This window comes from Taudactylus pleione, unplaced genomic scaffold (assembly GCF_031769625.1).
Source record: "Taudactylus pleione unplaced genomic scaffold, aTauple2 ptg000305l, whole genome shotgun sequence".
Lineage (NCBI taxonomy): Eukaryota > Metazoa > Chordata > Amphibia > Anura > Myobatrachidae > Taudactylus > Taudactylus pleione.
Window position 1 is genome coordinate 7874823 of NW_028284706.1, and position 22062 is coordinate 7896884.

The 22062-nt window shown below is 45.1% G+C and overlaps 1 protein-coding gene across 3 annotated transcripts in view; it reads right to left on the reverse strand.

Annotated features, from left to right (window-relative positions):
- Positions 1-22062, reverse strand: part of CNKSR1 (connector enhancer of kinase suppressor of Ras 1) — a 104178-nt gene that overhangs the window by 23228 nt on the left and 58888 nt on the right. For all 3 annotated transcript variants that reach the window (XM_088442087.1, XM_088442086.1, XM_088442085.1), the window contains 6 exons: positions 21612-21691; positions 21355-21385; positions 5739-5908; positions 5026-5105; positions 4872-4943; positions 2970-3043 (listed from right to left, as the gene is read on the reverse strand). In XM_088442087.1, coding sequence (XP_088298213.1) covers positions 2970-3043; positions 4872-4943; positions 5026-5105; positions 5739-5908; positions 21355-21385; positions 21612-21691 — 507 coding nt within the window. The remainder of the gene's footprint in view (positions 1-2969; positions 3044-4871; positions 4944-5025; positions 5106-5738; positions 5909-21354; positions 21386-21611; positions 21692-22062) is intronic.

Consider the following 22062-nt stretch of genomic DNA (forward strand, 5'->3'; position numbering starts at 1 on the left):
TTGATTATTAAGTTTGAGCAGTTTGGGGACATCTCTGGTCTAAAAATTAACACAAACAAATCAATGGCAATGTTTCTCTATCCCAGTCATGCCACTCCTTCCTGGGTTCTAATCCTTTCCATTCTCCTGGGGCTCCTTGCATTTAGAATACTTGGGTATTCTTTAACCTAAGAATCCTGCTCTATTATATGAAATTAATGTATCTCGAATTATTACGGAGGAGCTCAGGAGTTGGAAACACTTGACCCTCTCATATCTTGGTGGGGGCCATCCTGATCAAGATGACAACTTTTTCACCTCTCTTATACATGCTACAGACATTACCCATTATCCTCACCACAAAGGATATTCAGCTAATTAATAAGTTGTTTCAGTCATTTTAATGGCAGGGCGGCAGGGCTCGTACTAGCCTTTGGAAGCAATACCAACCTAAACCTAATGGGAGAATACATTTTCCCAATATTCTTGTTTATAACTATGCCTCCCTGATGAGATTCTTGACTGATTCGTTACAAGATCAAACTGTTTACACTAGTACACCCCTTGAATCACAGTTCCTACCCACAATCATTTTAGGTGGGGGGGTGTCATGGTCTGTCACCTACTTGACTTTAATGCAAGGTGGCCCCTGACATTCCAAGAGCCAACTGTGAAATTCGTGACTCTGCAGGTTTATTCCCTGGCTTACTCTCAGGCACAACATTACATAGCCTCTATGGTGCGTGCATTCTCAGCCGTCAACTGGCATAATTCATTAGACCAATGACTTTCTGGACCAATACCCTCATGTAAGGCTCTCTCTCTCTATTATAAATTCCAAAGTGAGGACTTAGATCATGACTTTTTCAGTCAAGGGATGCGCTAATGGCTGATAATTTCCATCTCTTCCTACTAATTACCTAATACGAGGGTTGCTGAGATCACGCACACTGCTGACAGCTAGTACATATAATGAGCTTTTCTTAAATGTGTATCATAGGACTTATTTGTCCTCCCAAAGATGGAATACAATGGGTTTATCTGATTTTAATACTTGCCCCAGATGTACAAGGGAGGAGGCCAACCTTTGTCACTGTCTTTGGGAGTGTCCAGTAATCCAGGGCTTCTGGAGGTGGGTAAGGCGGAAGGCTAAGACCCACCTGGTCAAATATGTACTTTTAACTCCTGAGTGGGCCATTCTGGGCATTTTTCTCAGGGGGCAGAGACCTACTCCAGGCAGTAGATAATTATTGCTTGCTATAAGTGCTGCAGCAAAAAATAAAATTTCACAAGAATGAATACACCTAACCCCTATTAATTTTCAACTATATAGGGAGAAACTAACCTTTATTTTCCGAAAGGCCTGGGTGGAGACGCTGTTTCATAAAGAGAACAAGGCCTCTTCCTTTTTTGATACACGGGAAAGTTTTATAGTAACTTTTCCTTCCTTAACACAATCCCAGTTCCATCATAGCATGAGTCTGACCCAGTGATACAAAACTCGAATTTTTCTGGGTGATCCTCCCATTATGCTGCCCGGCGGGTGAGTGCCAAACACCCTAATTCTTACCAACATTTATGTCCAAGTATGTACTTTGTAAAGGATGGCCATGGAAATGTGCTGGTATATGTTTACTGTATCTTGCTCATCATCGTGTATAATGTATTTTTTCTTTTCATGCCTCTTTTCATGGATTTACCCATGTTGTTTTTATAAATAAAAATATATATAAAAAAATGAAAGTAACAGTGATTATCAAATATCCACAGCTTAAACCTATATCTAAATAACATAATTGTGCAGATATGTAAAAGTGAAATGTAAAAGGGAATAATGGAATTAGCTCATAGGTATTTTAGGGTGTTATATAGTTTATAAATGTTGGCATACTATATCATGGAATGTATCACATACTGTAGTCATTTACCTGAAAAATACACATTCTATATATATCAAATGGTAATTATTAGTGAAAGCAAAAAATGGCTACCGACGTGCTTTTCCCTTAGATAATAGTACGATCCTGAACAATGTGCTTGGATGCATAAGGATAGTAAATTACTTGCTACATTATGATAGTATTGTAAAGTTTGTATATTGTGTTATATTATCATAGCTATAATCCTAGGCTTTAATCAGTTTTTAAGGATTGATTTAACTGTAGCAACATGGGAGTTTAAGTAATAACAGCTTTGAATGGGAACATTCCAAGATGGAGTCCAAACAAAAAAACCATGTGCTACGCGTTCTGCATATCTATAGACCCCACTCTCTCGCTCTTACTCATAACTATGCAGTCATATACACACACCTCTAAGTGTTATATCAGATAGATTGCATCCCACAATTTATTAATATATCCCATATTTGCTTAGTGCATGAATAACACTTATTCCCTATAAACATACATAATATTTTACACACACATTTTCCCCCATGCTTTCTGGTACCCATCTTAGCTCTCTCTGCTCACACTTACCTCTTATGCTATTTCTTGCATTGCTTACAAACATATATAATTAAAACACAATGAAATATTGGATTATATTTGACAATGTTATACTATTGTTTTATAATATATATGTGAATATTAAATATTTTTATAATAATAATAATAATAATAATAATAATAATAATATACTTGTTACTCCACTTCATACTTGTGTGCAATTTTTCTTTAATATAATTATCCTAATGATTTAAATATATATATATATATATCTCCTGGGTATAACCGTGCAAATCATTTATTAATGGTGTATAATTAGTCATTATTTATGATAAATTATTAAATAATAAAAATAGAGTATTTGCTTCAAGAATATTAGATTAATATTAGGCAGGAAATACAGACAAAATGCCAAAATATTTAAATATGTATTTAAAAAGATGCCTAAGCATTTCAGCACTTATTTTTCTGATAACTTTTGAAGTGAATGTACAGGCATTTCAAGAGTATTTTAGAAGCGCCAAAGGTGTCAATAAATACCTTCCTCTTTTGAATGATTGGAGTTTGGCGGAACTTTAAATTTCTGCAGAGCTTTTATCAGACAGCTCACCCACCTGCAGAAAGAGACAATGAGTAAGACATAAGCTAAGAAGGATCACTGTACTGTGTTTAATATAACAGAAGGAAGAATTTGTTGAAGTATACATATGTGCTAGTGTAACAGTTCTATATATAAGCTCTAAAGCAAGATAGTGAATGCCAATGAAGAGGAACAGAAGGGCAGTCTATACAGATGTGTCCACACACATCTCCATGCACTACAAGTCACGCCACATCACATGGAAGCTCGGTGTGCCTCGGTATCACCGAGCATCGTTCATGCGACTTTCTACCTTCAAATGCATCTTATTCACACAGTGATGTGAATATCTAGCTCAGGCAGCTTCTGCTGATTAAAATTATATGTGCCTATGTTCTCTGTGCATCTGCATGTGAAATGCTACGTTACAGTGTCAGCGGCTGTATCACTGTAACGTAGCATTTCACATGCAGATACACCCGCAGACGCACAGAGAACATAGGAATGCTGCATATCATTTTAATCGGAATCAGTATGAATGACACATCCCGGTGGTTAAAATCCCGACACCGGCAGCCCAATGGTTCAAAATCCCAACAGCACGGGTAAGTATGCTATCCCTAACCCCTCTCCCCACCTAACCCTCCCCTTAGGGGTGCCTAACCCTAACTTCCCCCCCCCCAGGTGCCTAAAGTTACCCCCTCCCTTCCCCTAGCCTAATGCTGGGCACACACTGGCCAATATATATTGGCCAATCAATTGATCGGCCAATATATCGTGCCCCCGTCAGCCAGTGTGTACAGACGATATGTCTGAACGACGTCATTCACAGACATATCGCATTGGCTGTGCTGCACAGCCAATGAACAGATATGTCTGCAGACATATCTGTGCATCGGCAAGTGTGTACGGGCGATCAGCCGATCGCCCGTACTCAGGGGTGCCGAGAGGGGGTGGGAGCGGGTACTAATCACCGCTCCACCTCCCTCTTGGGTCACAGCAGCCCAGCACATGCTGCTGTGTGCTGGGCTGCACTGGGAGACTGTCCAAGGCAGCTAAAGCAGCAGACGGAGCAGTCTCCTATGCCAAAGGGGGGGGGGGGGGGGAGCAATCACACTGATTGCGCCCTCCCATTTGCAGTTCGCTGGGCTGAGGGGCACACAGCGCCCCCCTGCCCAGCGCGCAGCGATGCAAATAATTTTTTCTTTGAAGGGGGCATGGCTACGCCTTCCACAACTAGGACACGCCCCCCCACCCGCCCCCAGGTCGGCCCAACCCACTGCAGCATGCAGATGATGATCGTTCAGTGTGTATAAACGACCATCTGCATATATATCTGCATATCACTCGATCTGCAGATATATCGTTATAATGTGTACCCACCTTAACCCTAATCTTCCCGGGGGGTTGCTTAACACTAAATCCCCCCGGGGTCCCTAAACCTACCCCACCCCCCCCGCTGCCATCATCGGCTAAGTGTATGCTTACCCCCGCCTGAGGACGATCGGTCCGGCGTCCTGATTAACATAGGCATCAGTATTTTGACACCTAAGTTAAATCCCTTGCCGGGGATTCCAGGGTCGGGATTGAGACAGGCGGCCATGCGGCCGCCGGTCTCATAACTACATCCCATTTTAATCTGCTAGCTATTCAATTTGTGAATAAGATGCATTTAAAGGTAAAAAGTTGCCAAAAAGATGCTCGACACTACCGAGTCACGTCACGGCATGGCGCGATTGGAAGGGCTGTTTAACGCGCAAGGAAGCTAGATTTATGTGGATACATCTGTATATTATTTATATTTTTACACAATGAAAACGTTGATTTAAAAAATATAGCTTAAAAGATTAAGGTCCACTCACGTTTTCATGTCAGTCAAATTATCTGCAGCAAAGACAAATGGTTTGTATGTGGCATGAGTCAGCTGAAATTCACTGGAAGATAGAAGAATAAAATCCGTTCAAAAAAAACCTCTCTCAGTCTTTTGATCCTTCCATAGCTTTTTCATATACCCACTATTTCTTTTTGGGCTTCGCTTCCAATGGGCTCTCCAGTTTATACAAAGACACGTTTAGCAGTCCCAGGGCTTTCTCATCCTACAGGATAGATATACATATAGGAGGAAGTAAAATACACAGATACAGCGACTTTTAAATAGCAATATATATATATATATATATATATATATATATATATATTATATATATATATATACACACACACACACACACACAAAACACATGTGTGAAAAGTTTGTGATCACCAAGACATACACAGAAATGCAAGAGGGGAGAGGAGTTACATTATGACAGTTGTTAAGGACAACAACGTGGACGTTTCATATTTGTAATTCTCATGTCGTTTTTCCAGAAATATATTATATGCAGCACATATGGAACATGTATGGCATTTAGATGCTACTTTAGATGACACAATTGTTTATAAAGTATATGAAGGCCTTAAGGTTCCAAATATTTCATAGATAAAAGGTTTGTGTGTGCCAGTGCACAACAGTTAGGAGAAGAAACACGACATTGATCCTATAGTAAATGTAAATATATGACTGTGATTACATAATGCAAATATTCACTTACCATGTAAAGAGGCAGTTATATGGATATAATTTAGTCATTACAACACTAAAATATTATATGATACTTGTTTAACAATCATAAATACTGCTGAGTATACAATAGCTAAACACTTTAAAAAAAATATATATAACCTACTTGTGGTGCATTGTACCAGAAAAATCTATCTTTCTTCAAGACACACCAGCAGCGTTTCCACTTCTGGGACATGAAGCCAACATTTTCTTTTCTCTTCCACAGCCAGCCATCACAATCTGGACTAGCCAAGTTACGGCAGGATACCCGTCTACGGCTCAGCTTGTTTACCCCTGGATGCCAAAGAGATAGAGAATGGCAACTAAATGAAAATAAATACTAGATAAAACAACAGTTATTTATATCATTTTAGTACTATATGAGACCTACCTCACACAACAAGGCTTTCTTCTAGCCTCCAAAACTTCCTCTTCAGACAAGCTTATCAAATTCCTGAACAACCCACACCCTCCAAAAGAAATTCTATCTATCTAATTAACTCCACTCTATACAATTCATGTAAAAGTTACGTGTGTTCTATCTTTTGACACTCATACAAACCTCTGACCCAAGGCCAACACTGCTGTGACTGGATCATACAGTCCTTATCTTCATATATCAAAATCGTATTTCTCTATATATTGTAAGCTTGCAACCAGGGCCCTTTATGACTATTATTATTGTTGTTGTATTAATGTTTGGTTCACAATTGTAAATCACAAAGGAATATGCAGACCCTCTATAAATAAATATAAATAACTAAATAAGACATATATGCTGGGAAAGCAGTATAACTGATCAGGTGTATATTTTGTCTAATACAGTAACTGTGATTGCAAAGGCATGACTTCTTTCAGTTCTACCATTTACTTTTCCATTTAACAGTAAATTTAATAGAAAACTTATTTTTTTATACAAAGTAAAGTAGTAGGTTATTTTAAGCACTTAAGGGTACAATCCGTATAGAAAAGTGAAATTATATAATTTCTAGTAGGTGGTAAAATACACTTACTAGCCAAACATTGGTTAGATTACATTTTATATTATGGTATTTATGTTCCTATAACCAACTCAACACCAGTTACTTAGATGGTTATCAGATATGCAAGTTCTATTTATGCTATAGCATGCTGTTCTACCAGCACTTTTTGTTGGTTTAAGTATTTTATTGCAGTTCTTTGCAGTGTGAGGCAGTCATTCGTCACATAACTCTTTAACCCTTACAAGTACAGTATGTGTAGGCTACAAGCCTAGTGTAATATGTAGATCTACAGTTTGTTACAAATCTATACTATTTTATGGCATAATTAAAATTATACAGGAGTTAGGCATGAAATAAAGAGGAGATGAACATTCTAATTTGAAGCAGCTTGGGTCATAATTTTAATATTTATGAAGATTTAGTAATACAGCTCCTGCATATTCTAAACACATTATAATTGGGAACAAACCCAGTAATACACAACTGGGTATTAACAGACAAAGTTGTAAGAGGCCAATCTATAGGATAATAGAAGTTTAATATATGATGTTATATGTTGTATATCCAGACTGGAAAGGTAATCCAGTCGCACAGCAATGTTGGTCAGTGGTCAGAGGGCTGCTTCGGTATATAGAATGAGAACAGGATGTAGTTGGAATCCCAACAGTGAGGCTGGTCAGAATCCTTACAGATTGCGGAGGTAAATATTAGGGTCAGGGGGAGACTTAGGGTTAGGGGGAGGGTTATGGTTAGACACTAGGTGGAGGGTTAGGGTTAGGCTGCGAGATGGAAGGGTTAGGGGGAGGGTTAGGATAAGGGTTATATTACTTACAAAACTCAGTCTGGATTCTGTTTGTCGGGAGCCACTGTTTGTATTCAGCATCCAGACAGTCGGGACCTAACATTTTAACCTTGTGAAGTTAAGTTGGTGTTCAGAAAGTAATTATGCTTGCCTGAAGAGTTACAGTAAGTTTTCATAAAAAGTTGAAGGTTTACAGACAAGTAGTAAGACTTGATTTGGAGGGAAGAAAATAAAGTCCTGCAACCGAGAATGGGAGCAAGTAATGGAATTAGAGGAGAATGACGTTAACTGGTGTCATTTTATTGATAGCCTTGTAGCTTAGTAAAAAGCAGCTTTCCCACCTTAATTCTGATCAGGGCAATATCTGTGTAGGTTGCCTCCCACACTGGTAGGTTAAATGGCTTCGGTCATAATTAATATTAGAATGCATGACTATGTGGTATGTGGCAGAGACGGTGGCGCAGAAAGGAAGGGGGGGGGAGGGGGAGAGAGGAGAGGGAGAGAGCGGGTACTAATTCCTGAGGCCCAGGCTTGATGGAGGTGCCTGACGGGCTCGGGTCTGCCACCGCCAACCCCGTTACCTATCAGCAGCAGTGTATCTCCAGTGGTGTGCTGGGCTGCGGTGGGTGCAGGGATGCTGCTGCTGATAATCATCAGTAGTCTCTCCTCTGACAGTGTAGAGGGGGGGGGGGGGGGGAGAGAAAATCACACTGATCACACCCCTCCTCCCTCAATCTGCCCCTGGCTAAGGGGTACAACGGCGAGGCCATGTCACCTTACATATGGCCACACCCCTTGGCAATACCCGAGCCCGGCCAGACTCTATGCAGCCCTTATAATAGGGGTTAATATTTAATATCTGGAAATACTGCCAAAATCAGGACAAAGCTAAAAGACAGACATTGCAATGGTTAGCACTACTGCCTTACAGCACTTAGGTCGTGTCTTCAATTCCCACTACAATCCTAACTGTGTGAAGTTTGTATAATCTCCCTGTGCTTGCGTGGTTTTCCTCCAGGTGCTTCAGTTTCCTCCCACACTCCAAAAATATACTAGTAGGTTAACTGGCTCCGAACAAAATCCCTAGTGTATGAGCATGTGGTAGGGAATATGGGTTCCGGACTATAGAAAGACAGTAATTAGTTTGACAATGTCTAGATACAAACACTAAAGTTAGACATGTAAAAGGTCGACAGGGTCAAAAATTCGAAATGAAAATGATCGACACAAAAATGGTCGACACACTGACCAATTGATCGGCCAATGCATCTGCTGTGTGTATGAACGACCATCATCTGCAGATATATCTGCAGATCACTCGATCTGCAGATATATCTGTCAGGTGTGTACCCACCTTTACATACGCATGCACAATGTTTTGATAAGGGAATTCTTAAAACTAAGAAGCGTGTGCTGTGTACAATATTGCACAATTTACAAGCCATGCTTTCTAAAACTAAATTCTTGACAATGAAATGAACTACTTTAATGTTGATGCTCATGTCTACACCTCATGATCACTCCTACATACAGATTTGTTTTTTTGTACCTTAGTTTACTAGAAACCTCTGCAGTTTTTAATAACTGCATATATTCTTCTCTATCACAACTCTCATGCAAAGAAACATAAGTGCATACTTCTACTTACCTCCACCTCCCCTTTCTCCAACATCTCAGTACCATTATTACTTACCTATGCTACCTGACTGCATATTTCAAATGCTCAGCTCCTTCACCCGGGATACGTTTAGGAAGCCGGCGGCCGCAATCCTGACCGCCGGCTTCCCAAATGCTCTATCCCGCCTAGGGTTAAATGACAGGCGTCTAAAATCTAGACGTCTGTCATGTACCCGACGCCGGGATACAGGCACCCAGCATCCAGATCAAAAGGGCGCCGCGAGCGGACATTTGCTGGGGGGGAGGGGTCGGTTAGGTTTAGGGCACCCGGGGGGGAATCAGGCAGCCCCCCGGGAGGGTTAGGGTTAGGCTAGGGGGTGGGAAGTTTAGGGTTAGGCATCCCCAGGGGGGATTTAGGCTTAGGCACTTGGGGGGGAGGTTATGGTTAGGCATCCCTAAGGAGGGTCAGGGTTAGGAGGGCTGGTTAGGTTAGTTTATACTTACCTTAGGAACGATCGGGATTTCCAGCGCTGTCGGGCTTCCGCTGCCGGGCTCTGCTGTTTTGTCGGGCTGCTGCAGCCGGGAATCGAACTGCCGGTCATGCAGCAGCCGGGATCCCATACCGAATGCCTTCACCCTCCTCACTTTCTGGTCTACCCCCACACACACGTATAACCTTTCCTGGTCATATTTTCCACCCCCATTCTTGTCATGGCTGCTTGGTAGAGTCCCCGCAAGCCTGGCACTATGAAATTTCCTCTATTCATTTATGCTCCTCCTTACTCTTCTACATTTTGCATTAACCATGTTCCTACAAACCTCATTCACTATGGAATGATTGATCGTTCTTTATTAAACTCACATTTATCTATGACCTACTTAAATCCTTTCCACATTGTTGCCATTATTGAAACTTTCCACTCCCCTCAATGAAGTATATGAAGAGAAGAGACCAAAGACTCATTTTGTGTCAAATTGTAAACAATATAACTTATTTAAGCGTCAAAAATAAAAAAGGTTTTCAAAACATAAACACATCTATTAAATATTAAAATAAGAAATGGTCTCACTTCAGCGTGCGTTTTTCTCAGGCTCTGCACCAAGGTAAATGCATATAAAATGAATATGAATCAATATTCGATTTTAAGCTGGTGAGTCAGAGAAGCATCTTTACATACATATATATCGAATACTTTCCTCTATAGGGGGTATCCACTAGACGATTAAGTTGAACGATTACGATCGTTTGCAAAAGTGTCTAAAACGACCAGTGATGCGCGTGCCCACTGGTCGTTTAGACATCTATCATCTTTCAAACATGCTGGTCAACCTGATAATATCATCAGGTTCAGCATGTGTCCAGATGACCCTGCACTGAATGTCTGCTCGTTCAGTGTAGGCACATCACATGACTGGCAAACGACTGAAACTATTACAATGTCATAATCGTGCAGTCGTTTTCAGATCTTGTAATGGATACCCTCCTTATGTCTGCGTTAGAGATTAATTAGGTAAAAGTCAGTGTTTGTACTATAAATTGTACATAAAATTGATTGATCACAGTAACATATCAATGATATTCCTATAAATTAAATTATATTCTATTGTTCTACTATACATGAAGGTCTAGTAATGTATGTAATTCAGCAGATGTGGAAGCACTAGAATCAATTTGATGAATAAATCAATTTACAGTTAGGTCCATATTTATTTGGACACTGACATTTTTATTATTTTAAGTGTTTCCCAAAACATATTCAAATTACAGTTATATAAAGGAAAATGGTTTTAAAGTGCAGGCTATCAGCTTTAATTTGAGGTTATTCAAGAAGGGTTTAGGAATTACAGCTGTTTACTATGTAGCCCCCTCTCTGTCAAGTGATCAAAAGTAATTGGAAAATTTACTCAAAATCTGTTGCATGGACAGGTGTGGGCATCAATTAAGCAGGCAAAAGGTTTGGGGTTGATTTCAAATTTGGGATTTGCATTTGGAAACTGTTGCTGTGAACCCACAACATGCAGTAAAGGAGCTCTTAATGCAAGTGAAACAGGCTATCCCAAATAGCGGATCATACCTGGCAGAGTGCCGGTATCATCAAGTGTGTACACACTTGTTGATGCCATGAGCGACCACGTGGCCCATGCTGCTTTCGGCAGCATGGCACCCGCTGACAATATTGCCCGTCGGACCTGCATGCAGGAGCATCAGACATATAGTGGGAACCTTAGGATTGGCCCAATCAATAGTTTGGTACATTCTAGAGAAGAAAAAAAAACAACAACCTGGTGAGCTCTGCAACACGAATAAGGCCAGGATGTCCACAGTGGAGAATGATCATATGATCCTTTCCATGGTAAGGAAAAACCCCTTCACAACATCCAGCAAAGTGAAGAACACTCTCCAGGAGGTAGGTTTATCATTATCCAAATCTACCATAAAGAGAAGACTTCACGAGAGCAAATACAGAGGGTTCACCGCTATGTGCAAACTATTCATATGCCTCAAGTTTAGAAAGGCCAGATTAGACTATACAAACAAAAAAAGTGTATATGGATATACGGTTTGCTCAGATTCAAACAAATTCAGCAAAGTAGATTGTATGGCGCTTAGCAGAACAGATGGTCAATGATCCTAAACATACCGTGAAAGCAACCCAGGAGTTTTTGAAGGCAAAAAAGTAGAATATTCTGCAATGGCCGAGTCAATCACCTGCTCTCAACCCAATTGAGCATGCACTTCCTTTGCTGAAGATAAAACTAAATAAATAAAGACCCATGAACAAACATCACATGAAGACAGCTGCAGTAAAGCCCTAGCAAAGCATAACAAAGGAGGAAACCAAGCATTTGGTGATATCCATGGATTCCAGACTTCAGACAGCCATTGTCTGCAAAGGATTCTTAACAAAGTATTAAAAAACAAGAGATATGGTAAGAACTTACCTTTGTTATCTCTGTTTCTACGAAGTCCATAGGGTCCACAGGGTGACCTTGGGGTATAGCTGGATCCTGGATCCTCGGGCACCACTGAGTTAAAGCTTTTAGCTGCTCCCAAGATGCACTTGGGTCCATCCTCCTCTATACCCCGCCCCCGAGCCACAGGCACCTCCGTTGGTAAGCAGCCAAGGCCGGAGGAGGAGACGAAACAGAGAGAAGGAAGACTGGAACACACAAGAACCATACTCACAGAAATGGGAGATGGAAAACCGGTGACCAGTCACAGAGCCCATATGAAGCCAGGTGTGTCAGGGCGGGTGCCCTGTGGACCCTATGGACTTCATAGAAACAGAGATAACAAAGGTAAGTTCTTACCATATCTCTTGTTTTCTACTTCAGGGTACATAGGGGTCCACAGGGTGACCTTGGGGATGTCCCAAAGCAGTCCAACTAAGGGCGGGGATGCTCCTGTGCTGATAGGAGAACCCGGCGCCCAAAGGATGCATCCTGAGAGGCAAAGGTGTCAAACGCATAGAACCTCAAAAAGGTCTGAATGGAAGACCAGGTGGCTGCCTTACACAGCTGAACAGCAGAGGCGCCACGGCTAGCAGCCCAAGAAGGGCCCACAGACCGAGTGGAATGAGCCTTAACAGAGGCTGGAACAGGTAAACCCTCCTGCATATAAGCCTCAATAATAACAGAACGAAGCCTGTTTGGTTTTCACAAAAGGGGTTGGCTGCCAACAAAGAGGATAAACAAAGAATCCGACTTCCTCACAGAACTAGTCCGGTCCACATAAACCTGGAGTGAACGGACAACATCTAAGGAAGCCTCCCCAGCCGAAATATCAGGCGACTGAAAGGCTGGTACAACAATTTCCTGATTAATGTGGAACCTGGAAACCACCTTAGGCAGGAAATCAGGACGAGTGCTAAGCACCGCTCTGTCCTGATGAAAAACCAGAAAAGGGGGACGACAGGAAAGCACCCCCAAATTCGAAACCCTCCTGGCAGAAGCAATTGCCAAGAGGAAAACCGTCTTAAAAGTTAGCCACTTGAGCTCCACTGACTCCAAGGGCTCAAAAGGAGGACCCTGTAAGGCCCGAAGAACCACCGCCAAATCCAACGGGGCCACAGGTGGCACAAAGGGAGGCTGGATTCTTAAAACACCCTGGAAAAAGGTGTGTACGTCCGGCATTGCAGCAATCCTGCGCTGGAACCACACCGACAGAGCAGACACGTGCACCTTCAGTGAGGAAAGACGTAATCCAAAATCCAAACCCGACTGAAGGAAAGCAAGAATACACGAAACCCGGAACACCTGGGGATCATATTTTCTGGCCTCGCACCACTGAAAGTAAGTGTGCCACACTCTGTGGCAGATCCTCGCGGAAGCAGGCTTGCGCGCCCTCAGCATGGTGGTAATAACGGAGCTAGAAAAGCCCCGAGACCTCAGGACGGCTGTCTCAAGAGCCACGCTGTCAAAGATAGTCGACCCAGATCCGGGTGAAGACAGGGCCCCTGAGACAACAGGTCCAGCCGTTGAGGTAGGAGGTACGGAGCGTCGATGGACAGGATCCACAGATCGGAGTACCACGGCCTTCTGGGCCACGCTGGGGCCACCAGGATCAGTGTGCCTCCGTCCTGCTTGAACTTGCGCAGGACCCGAGGCAGCAGAGATATCGGAGGGAACAAGTAAGCCAGGTGAAACAGCCATTTCACTGACAGCGCGTCTATTAGACTTGCGCCTGCGTCCCTTGTCCTTGACCCGTACACGGGCAGCTTGTGATTGTGACGGGACGCCATCAGGTCCAGCTCTGGCAGCCCCCACTTGTCCACGAGTAGTTGGAATACCTCTGGATGAAGCGACCATTCCCCGGGATGCACGTCGTAACGGCTGAGGAAGTTCTGCCTCCCAATTGAGGACTCCCGGGATGAAGACTGACAAGAGAGCTGGAAGATAGCGGTCTGCCCAAGCCAGGATGCGGGACACCTCCGACATCACAGCTCGACTGCGAGTCCCTCCCTGGTGATTGATGTACGCCACCGTGGTGGCGTTGTCTGACTGCACCTGAACGGCCCTTCCGTGAAGAGCGGTGCCGGACGACTGCAGGGCTCTGTACACTGCCCGCAGTTCCAGGATGTTGATGGGAAGAATCGCTTCCTCCGCCGACCAACGACCCTGAAGTGACAAGGAGCCTATCACCGCCCCCCAACCCCGGAGACTGGCATCTGTCGTGAGCAGAACCCATTCCGGGATCCAAAAGGGGCGCCCCTCGAGGAGATGAGCAGTCTGTAGCCACCAGGCCAGGGACAGACGCACCTCCGAGGACAACACCAGCATCTGAGAGTGGATCCTGTGTGGCAATCCGTTCCATTCCGAAATAATCAGCCTCTGCAGGGGCCTGGATTGGAACTGGGCAAACTCCACCATGTCGAATGCCGACACCATGGACCCCAAAACTCTCATTGCTGAGTGCACCGACACTCTGCCACTGCTCAGACAACTGTGAATTCGCAGCTGTAAGGAGGGGACCTTCTCTGGAGTCAGGAAAATCCGTTGCTGACGAGAGTCCAGCAGGGTCCCCAAATGAACCATCCGCTGTGATGGGATGAGGGAGGACTTCTTCCAGTTGATCAACCACCCATGCGCCTGTAGACAAGTGACCGTCAGGTGGAGATGCTGGATCAGTACCTCCGGGAAGCTTGCCAGCAAGAGGAGGTCGTCTAGATACGGTAGCAACCGTATCCCCTGGCTCCGAAGGTGAGCCGCCATGACCGCCATCACCTTGGTAAATACCCTTGGTGCCGTGGAGAGGCCAAAGGGTAGAGCCCTGAATTGGTAGTGGTTGTGGAGAATAGCAAACCGCAGAAACCGTTGGTGCGATGTTGCTATAGGCACATGGAGGTAGGCGTCCTGGATATCCAGGGAGACCATACAATCCCCTGGTTCCATCGCCAGAATGATGGAACGCAAAGGTTCCATCCTGAATTTGGGAACCCTGAGAAACCTGTTCAGGGACTTCAAATTGAGGATGGGGCGATGAGAGCCATTGGGTTTCTGCACCAGAAACAGCGTAGAGTAATACCCCATCCCACGTTGAGATTGTGGTACGGGTATAATGACCCCCACCATCAGCAAGGCCTCTATGGCTTCCTGAACCTGCAAGGCCTTGGTTTTGTCCTGAGAAGGACTCGTGCAAAAAAACTGGCGAGGCGGCCTGTGCCGAAAAGACAGGGCGTACCCCTGGGAGACCACTTCTCGCACCCAGGCATCCGTGGTGGTATTGTGCCAGCACTGGGCGAATTGAAGAAGTCGGCCTCCCACTCTGGGGACCCCCAGAGGGAGGCCCGTCCCATCATGCAGAAGGCTTATCTTCTTGCTTGGAAGAAGGGCGGCTAGCACTCCAGGCTTGCTTCTTTGGCTTTGAGGCGGTCTTGGTTGCGGACTGCCTCGGGAAGGACTGACCGTTTGCCTTGCCCTGAACCCGAAAGGAGCGAAAGGCCAAGCTCCGGACCTTAGCAGGTGTCGTAGCTGAAGGGAGGAAGGCTGACTTGGATTTTGCCAGGGTATCTACTATTTTGTCCAGGTCCGGACCAAATAGTAACTCTCCATTAAAAGGTAAGGCCTCCAAGCCTTTCTTTGAATCAGCGTCTGCTCTCCAAGACCTCAACCACAAGGATCTGTGAGCAGACACTGCTGCCGCCGAAACCCTAGAGGTCAGCAGGCTAGCATCCAAAGATGCTTCTCCAATGTAGGAAGCGGCATCTCTCATCTGTCCTAACAATGCCCTCTGGACATCCGGAGCTTCATCCGTAAACCTATCCTCCAAGGCGTTGGCCCAACCCTCAATGGCCTTGGCCACCCAGGAGATGGCCATGGACGGCCGGGCTACAGCCCCTGAGAGAGAGTAAATAGACTTTAGACAAGTCTCCACCTTCCTGTCCGTAGGATCCTTCAGTGAGGATATAGACGGCAATGGCAAAGTAGCACTCCTGATGAGGCGTGTTACATGGGAATCGACCGCAGGCGGAGTTTCCCATTTCTTACAATGTGCCTCCGGAAACGGATAATTGGACGCCAACCGCTTCTGTGGCAGGAATCGCTTACTGGGCGTCTGCCAGGCCACCGCCATGTGATCCGTCAACTGATCAGACAAGGGGAACGCTGCAGAAGTAACCATAGCTTTTTTAAAACTAGGATATCTCGACTTGGGAGCGGGTACCTCATCCTCAATCAGAAGAATGGCCCGCACCGCCCTAACCAGAGCCCGCACATTGATGGAAGACTTAGTGTCTACCTCCTGGACTGAGGCATCTGAGGCTGAGTCATCTTGCACCTCACCATCATCCGAGGACCACACAGAGTCCGAAAATGCGCAGCCTGCACCATAACTGTACGTTTAGATGCCCTGGAGGACACGTCACTGCGCAACATCGACTGAAAAGCCGAAGATGCTGCCGCCAAATCTTGGACAGTGTGGGAAAGCGCATCCACCCAGGGTGGAGGAGCTGCCACAGGAGCCTGAAACGGCACCACAGCCTGCTGCGCCACATGGGTGGACTGTATATACATTGGCAACCCCGCATAGGGACCAACAGGCTGAGACCCCGGGGGAGTCTGCAATAATTGTGGGACACCCGGGGAATGGGGGATGGTAGGCTGGGGCAACGCCCTAGTAGGGACGGCAGTCGGGACCGACAGACGGTCCGCGATGGACACCAGCACCTGGGAAAACATCGCCCATGGTGGCTCCTGCGACATAGGAGGTTTAGACGTACCAGGGACCGCCTGGCACCGTCCGCACAGGCCGTCCTGTGACAAATCCTCCCTATCCACTCCTGCAGAACAGCGCCTGCAGGAGAACAATGCCGGAACCAGGGAGTGCTCAATCTCCTCCTCGGACATGACAGACTATATAATTAAATATACAGTTATGACATAGGAAGAAAACGTGCGCACTCACCAGTGTGCTGGACAACAGCCCACAATATGGCCCTGTGTAGCACACAACTGTATGTGACGGACCTCACAAATAGGTGATCTATATAAGTGAGGTCAGTAGAAACACCCTTCCCCCGCACACCTGTAGGGCTTGTAGGAGAAGGAAAGGGATAGGTATAGGCTGACAGTAAGTAGAAATTAGCACAGACAGGCAGCACTAGCAAAAGTCACATACCATGCAGGAAGATATACTCACTGCACCTTTCCACTACAATCAACCTGCCCAGATTCAGTGTCTGGAAGGGCTATAGTGCTGTGTACACTGTCCTTTTGCAGGGGAGAGGTACACAGGGGGACCGGTCCGCGTGCTCCCTAAGAGTATCTGCGCTGCCACTGGAGAAAATGGCTGCTGGAGACCTCAGAGGAGGAGTGGCCGAGTATCTGCAGCTCAGCGACGCCAGACTACTAGCTGAAAGGCGCGCTGAGCTGAGGGGAGGAGCCGCTAGACAGGGAAGGCTTCCTCCCCCTGGCTAGCATATTAACCCTCTGGTTGCCGGCATCCCGCTTGCCGCGTTATTCACCCTGGTGGTCTAGTGGTCTGGCGGGGTATGCCTCCAATGGAGGGGGAGCCCGCCGCGACCGCTAGCGCCCCCTGGTCTGTCCCCTAGACCGGGGGCATGGGACTGCATTTAAAAGGAACCCGCGCACCGCTGCTAATCAGCGGTGCGCGGCTTACCTTGATCTCCCCGGCGTCTCCGGCAGCAGTCCCGGGAGAAACCAGAGTCCGGCTAGTACAGACTCTGGCTTCCCCTGCCGCGATCTCCAGTTCAGTACTGGCGTCGCGGCGCCAGCAGGGAGATGGAGCAGCAGCGTGGGCGTCTGCACAGACAGCCCATCGCTGCCGCTCTGGAGAAAAAAAACTGTAGTCTAAATAAAAAATACATTTAACTAAGTTAAAAAAATAAAAAGCTTTAGGGGGCTGCTCCCGCAGCCCCCCCCCGCAGGGTGACCCGACTCCGGCCGGGCACCATCTTAAACTGAGGTGCCTGTGGCTCGGGGGCGGTGTATAGAGGAGGATGGACCCATGTGCATCCTGGGAGCAGCTAAAAGCTTTAACTCTGTGGTGCCCGAGGATCCAGGATCCAGCTATACCCCAAGGTCACCCTGTGGACCCCTATGGACCCTGTAGTAGAAATTAACATTTTATTTATTATTAATTATGTTATTTTTTGTCACATTTGAGTCCCTGAAATAGGACACTGTGTATAAAAATGGTTGCAATTACTAAATGTCTCATGCATCTCCATTGTTCAATTTGAAATCCATTTTTGTGGCATACAGAGCCAAAATTATGAAAATTGTTAAAGTGTCCAAATACACAGAAGTGACAAAAGTCATGGGATAGCAGTATGTAAAGTTAATGGTAGGTGGCGTCACCGTACTGTACTGCACCGTACTGTGATGTCTTGGAAATAGCTAGGCCTGCATTAGTTGTAATCTGACATCTTGCGAGTCAGTTTGAACAGGGGCTAGGCTGCTCATGGCAAGGCAACATGAATTATCGGCACTCGGACGGGGCATGATAGTGGGTGTCCGACAGATGGGACATTCCTTGACCTATGGTGTCACGTGTGTGCTTACAAAACCTCATGGAAGCATTACCACCTACTGCGGAAAGCGCAGTGACCGACCACGGGTGCTTAATGATCAAGGCCAGCGGCCTCTGGCCAGAATAGTCAGTGGTAACAGACAAGCTACATTGACTTAAATGACATCCACATTCAATGCAGGAGGTACCAGTCGCATATATCCAGCAGGTCAGTGCAGTGTTCTTTAGCTTTCATGGGATATGGGACCAAAAGACCCACCAGAGTGCCCATGTAAATACTACAATGTCATACAAGCACCACACCTGAGCTGGTGACATTGCTAATGGTGATGTGGTCCAATGAGTCACAGTTCCAGTTGTATCAGGCTGATGGTAGGTTCCAGGTGTGGTGCAGACCACCTGGCCATGGACCCCAACCGTGCAGGCTGGTGGTAGTTCCATTATGGTGTGAGGTATGTTCACATGGCATGGGTTTAGTCCACTGGTCCTCCTGAACAAGTCATTGACCGGTAAGTGCTACACTGCATTGCATGATGACCATTTGCAGCCCTTCATGGATTTTATGTACCCCCCACAATGATGGAATATTCCAGCTTGAAAATACAGTGTGTCATCGATCCCTAGTTGTCCAGAATTGGTTTGAGAAGCATTCTGGAGAGCTATGACGAATAATGTGGCTACCACATTCGCCCGACATTAACTCAATTGAGCATTTATGGGATGTGTTGGAGAGGTCAATTCTAACCCAAGATCCTGTACTTGCACATATCAGGGAGCTGTGGGAAGCAATCCAGATGGAATGGGCCAACATCTCTTCAGAGGTCTTCTGTCCACTTGTGGATTCGATGTCACATCGAGTTGCTATACTGCATCGGGCTAGAGTGGGTCCTACATGTTACTAGGCATCTATCCCATGACTTTTGGCACTTCAGTGTATATACAGTAAAATTTAATGATTGTTAGAGCGGTTTGTAGAATGTGTAGTCCAAATGTAAAATCTACAATAAACAATGAATGGGGACATTTATAAAAACAAAATGGGAAAAAAAGAAAAAAAGTGGTGATGTCCATAGCAAGTAAGAATTATGCAACACCTGTATATTATTGGCAAAATATGTGGATACCTTAGTAACACACCTACATGTGCTGGTTGAACATCTCATTCTAGATGCCATGGAAATTAATTTGGATTAGGTCCCCAGTTTGCTGCTACATACAGCAATTTACACTTTTATCACAAGGCTATACACTAGATTTTGGATAATCCCTGCAGAGATTGTATCTATTCAGCCACAAGAGCATGAATGAGGTTGGGCACAGTTGTTGGGCTTATATTTTGATAGAAAGAATACATTATAGTGGGCATTTTTATCTTCCCATAATGCATTTATGTATTCACCCTATGAATACAATATTACCATTTCTCTAAGTCCTGTAGTGCTGCCTCATTCTGTTCTAGGACCGACCAGCACCTCTGCATGTTTCTATGTTGAAAGGCACTTTATGCTTTACTTTGGACCTGTGAGTAGTGAGTGTTGTTTTTTGTACTGTATACATAATAAGCAAGAAAGTGTGTCTGTCTGTTTGTCCTTTAGGCACGGCTAGAGTTGTGTACCTAACTCCACCAAATTTGGAATGGTGGTGTAGTTTGACCAGGATTACTGTAGATTTTCATCAGTGCCACACACTGTCTCACAATCCCATAAACTGGGGTATTCTTAAATTACACAGTTTCTGGGGCTGAGGGTCTGGCTTCATACACACACTGTCACAGTGCCTGGCAAGCTCATGAGCAGTTCAGTTCAGTAATGCATGCAGATAGCATGACAGCTCCTTCCACATTACCATAATACAGCTATCGCTTTAATTACAGCTATGTTAGCAGCTGCGATAGCATATCTGTCCACAGCTGAATCCCCCCCCCCCCCTCTGTCCTGCTGTGATTTCTGAAACTCAGTTGATTTTGGAAGCTATACTGATTTCTGTTTTGTAAGTCACTCTGCTCCTGATCAGGGGCATATCTATAATGGGTGCAGTGTGTGCGGGACACACGGGCACCCGGGTCCAGGGGGGCTCCGCGCCACACACCCTGCACCCATATTATTTTAAAGTCACCTGTCCGTGGTCCCGCGTCGGGTGTCAGCGCTGCTCAGAACCCCGGAAAATGGCCGCCACAGCCATTTTTCCGGTGTTCTGCGCATGCACAGTAGACTCCGGGCACACTCTAGTGCCCAGAGTCTACTGCGCATGAACAGAACGCTGGAAAATGGCCACCGCGGCCATTTTACCTGCGTTCTGCGCAATGGAGTCTACTAATGCTCCGGTGGCTGGCCAGCCACGTCAGTCGGCTGCCGGCCACCGGGGAGAGAGGAGGGGGCCCCGCACGGGCCCCCTCCTCTCTTAAGACGCCCCTGCTCCTGATATTGCCTATTCCAAAAGGTATGAGAATATGCCTGCCTGCACTGTCATTTACTCCTAATTTGCTTAGTTATTCAGCTTATAGACGAGGTCCATGTAAAAAAATAAAGGCTGCAGGTGTACTTCAAGGTCTAGTATTCAACTTGTGTAGTTTGCCAAGGATTAGGTTTTTGGCAATGTTTGAAGCTCTCCATGGCCATGGAGAGCATACATGGTGCCTACCAAGCAGGCCGTGGAGTCTATGACTTGAAATTTATGTTTAAGCAAGTTCACTCAGGATGTCCTCCTCTACCGAAAACTGCAGTGATCTAAAGGCACAGGCTGATATGTAACACACACACTCACACACAAGCGCACACAGTTAAATACATAAACACATTTTCAAAAAAATACAAAAACAAAAGACAGGATCATATACTTATATGCTTACGTTTCTGATGTTGGCGAGGTCCAGATGCTGCCTGCAATAAAATCGGAGGAAATACAGTAAAATTGAGCCTAAACATAACTACTGCTGATCATGCTAATCTCCATACAAAGAGAAACCATAACCTGCTGAAATAGACACAGTAACAAAAAGAAGAAAAACCTTTGTTTTGCAGAGAAAAGACAATAGCAGTCACTTGGAGAACAAAAAGTTTGCTAAATACGTTGTTCATCACATAATAAAACATTTATAAAAGGTACCTCTTTATCAATCTTTTGTCGGTTGTTGATCTGTGATCCTTGTTGTATACTATCAGTACGGGGATCTTTGGAGCACTCTTCTACACGGTTGTGGATAATTAGGAAGTAAAAAACAAGGTAAGAAAAGGTCACTGTTCTGCACATCAGTTTTATTTAACAAAATGGTTAGCCCTTATATCGGCTTCACATCAAGTTGACAGCAAAATGCCATGCTGGACTTTGCTGCAATTGCGATTCATGATGAATTAGGCACAGTGTACACAGATCTGTCGATGGTGCATACTGCACATGCATATACTTTGCAGGGTGCGTGCGTGAGTTAGCATTGTGATCGCTCTGCAATCATTCACGCAGAAAGTAAGCCATCGCAGAGTGAGTGACGGGAGGACAGCGTTTAGGGGTGGTGTCTTGTTGAGGCACATTACAAATTGGTCCCAGCCTGGATCTGATA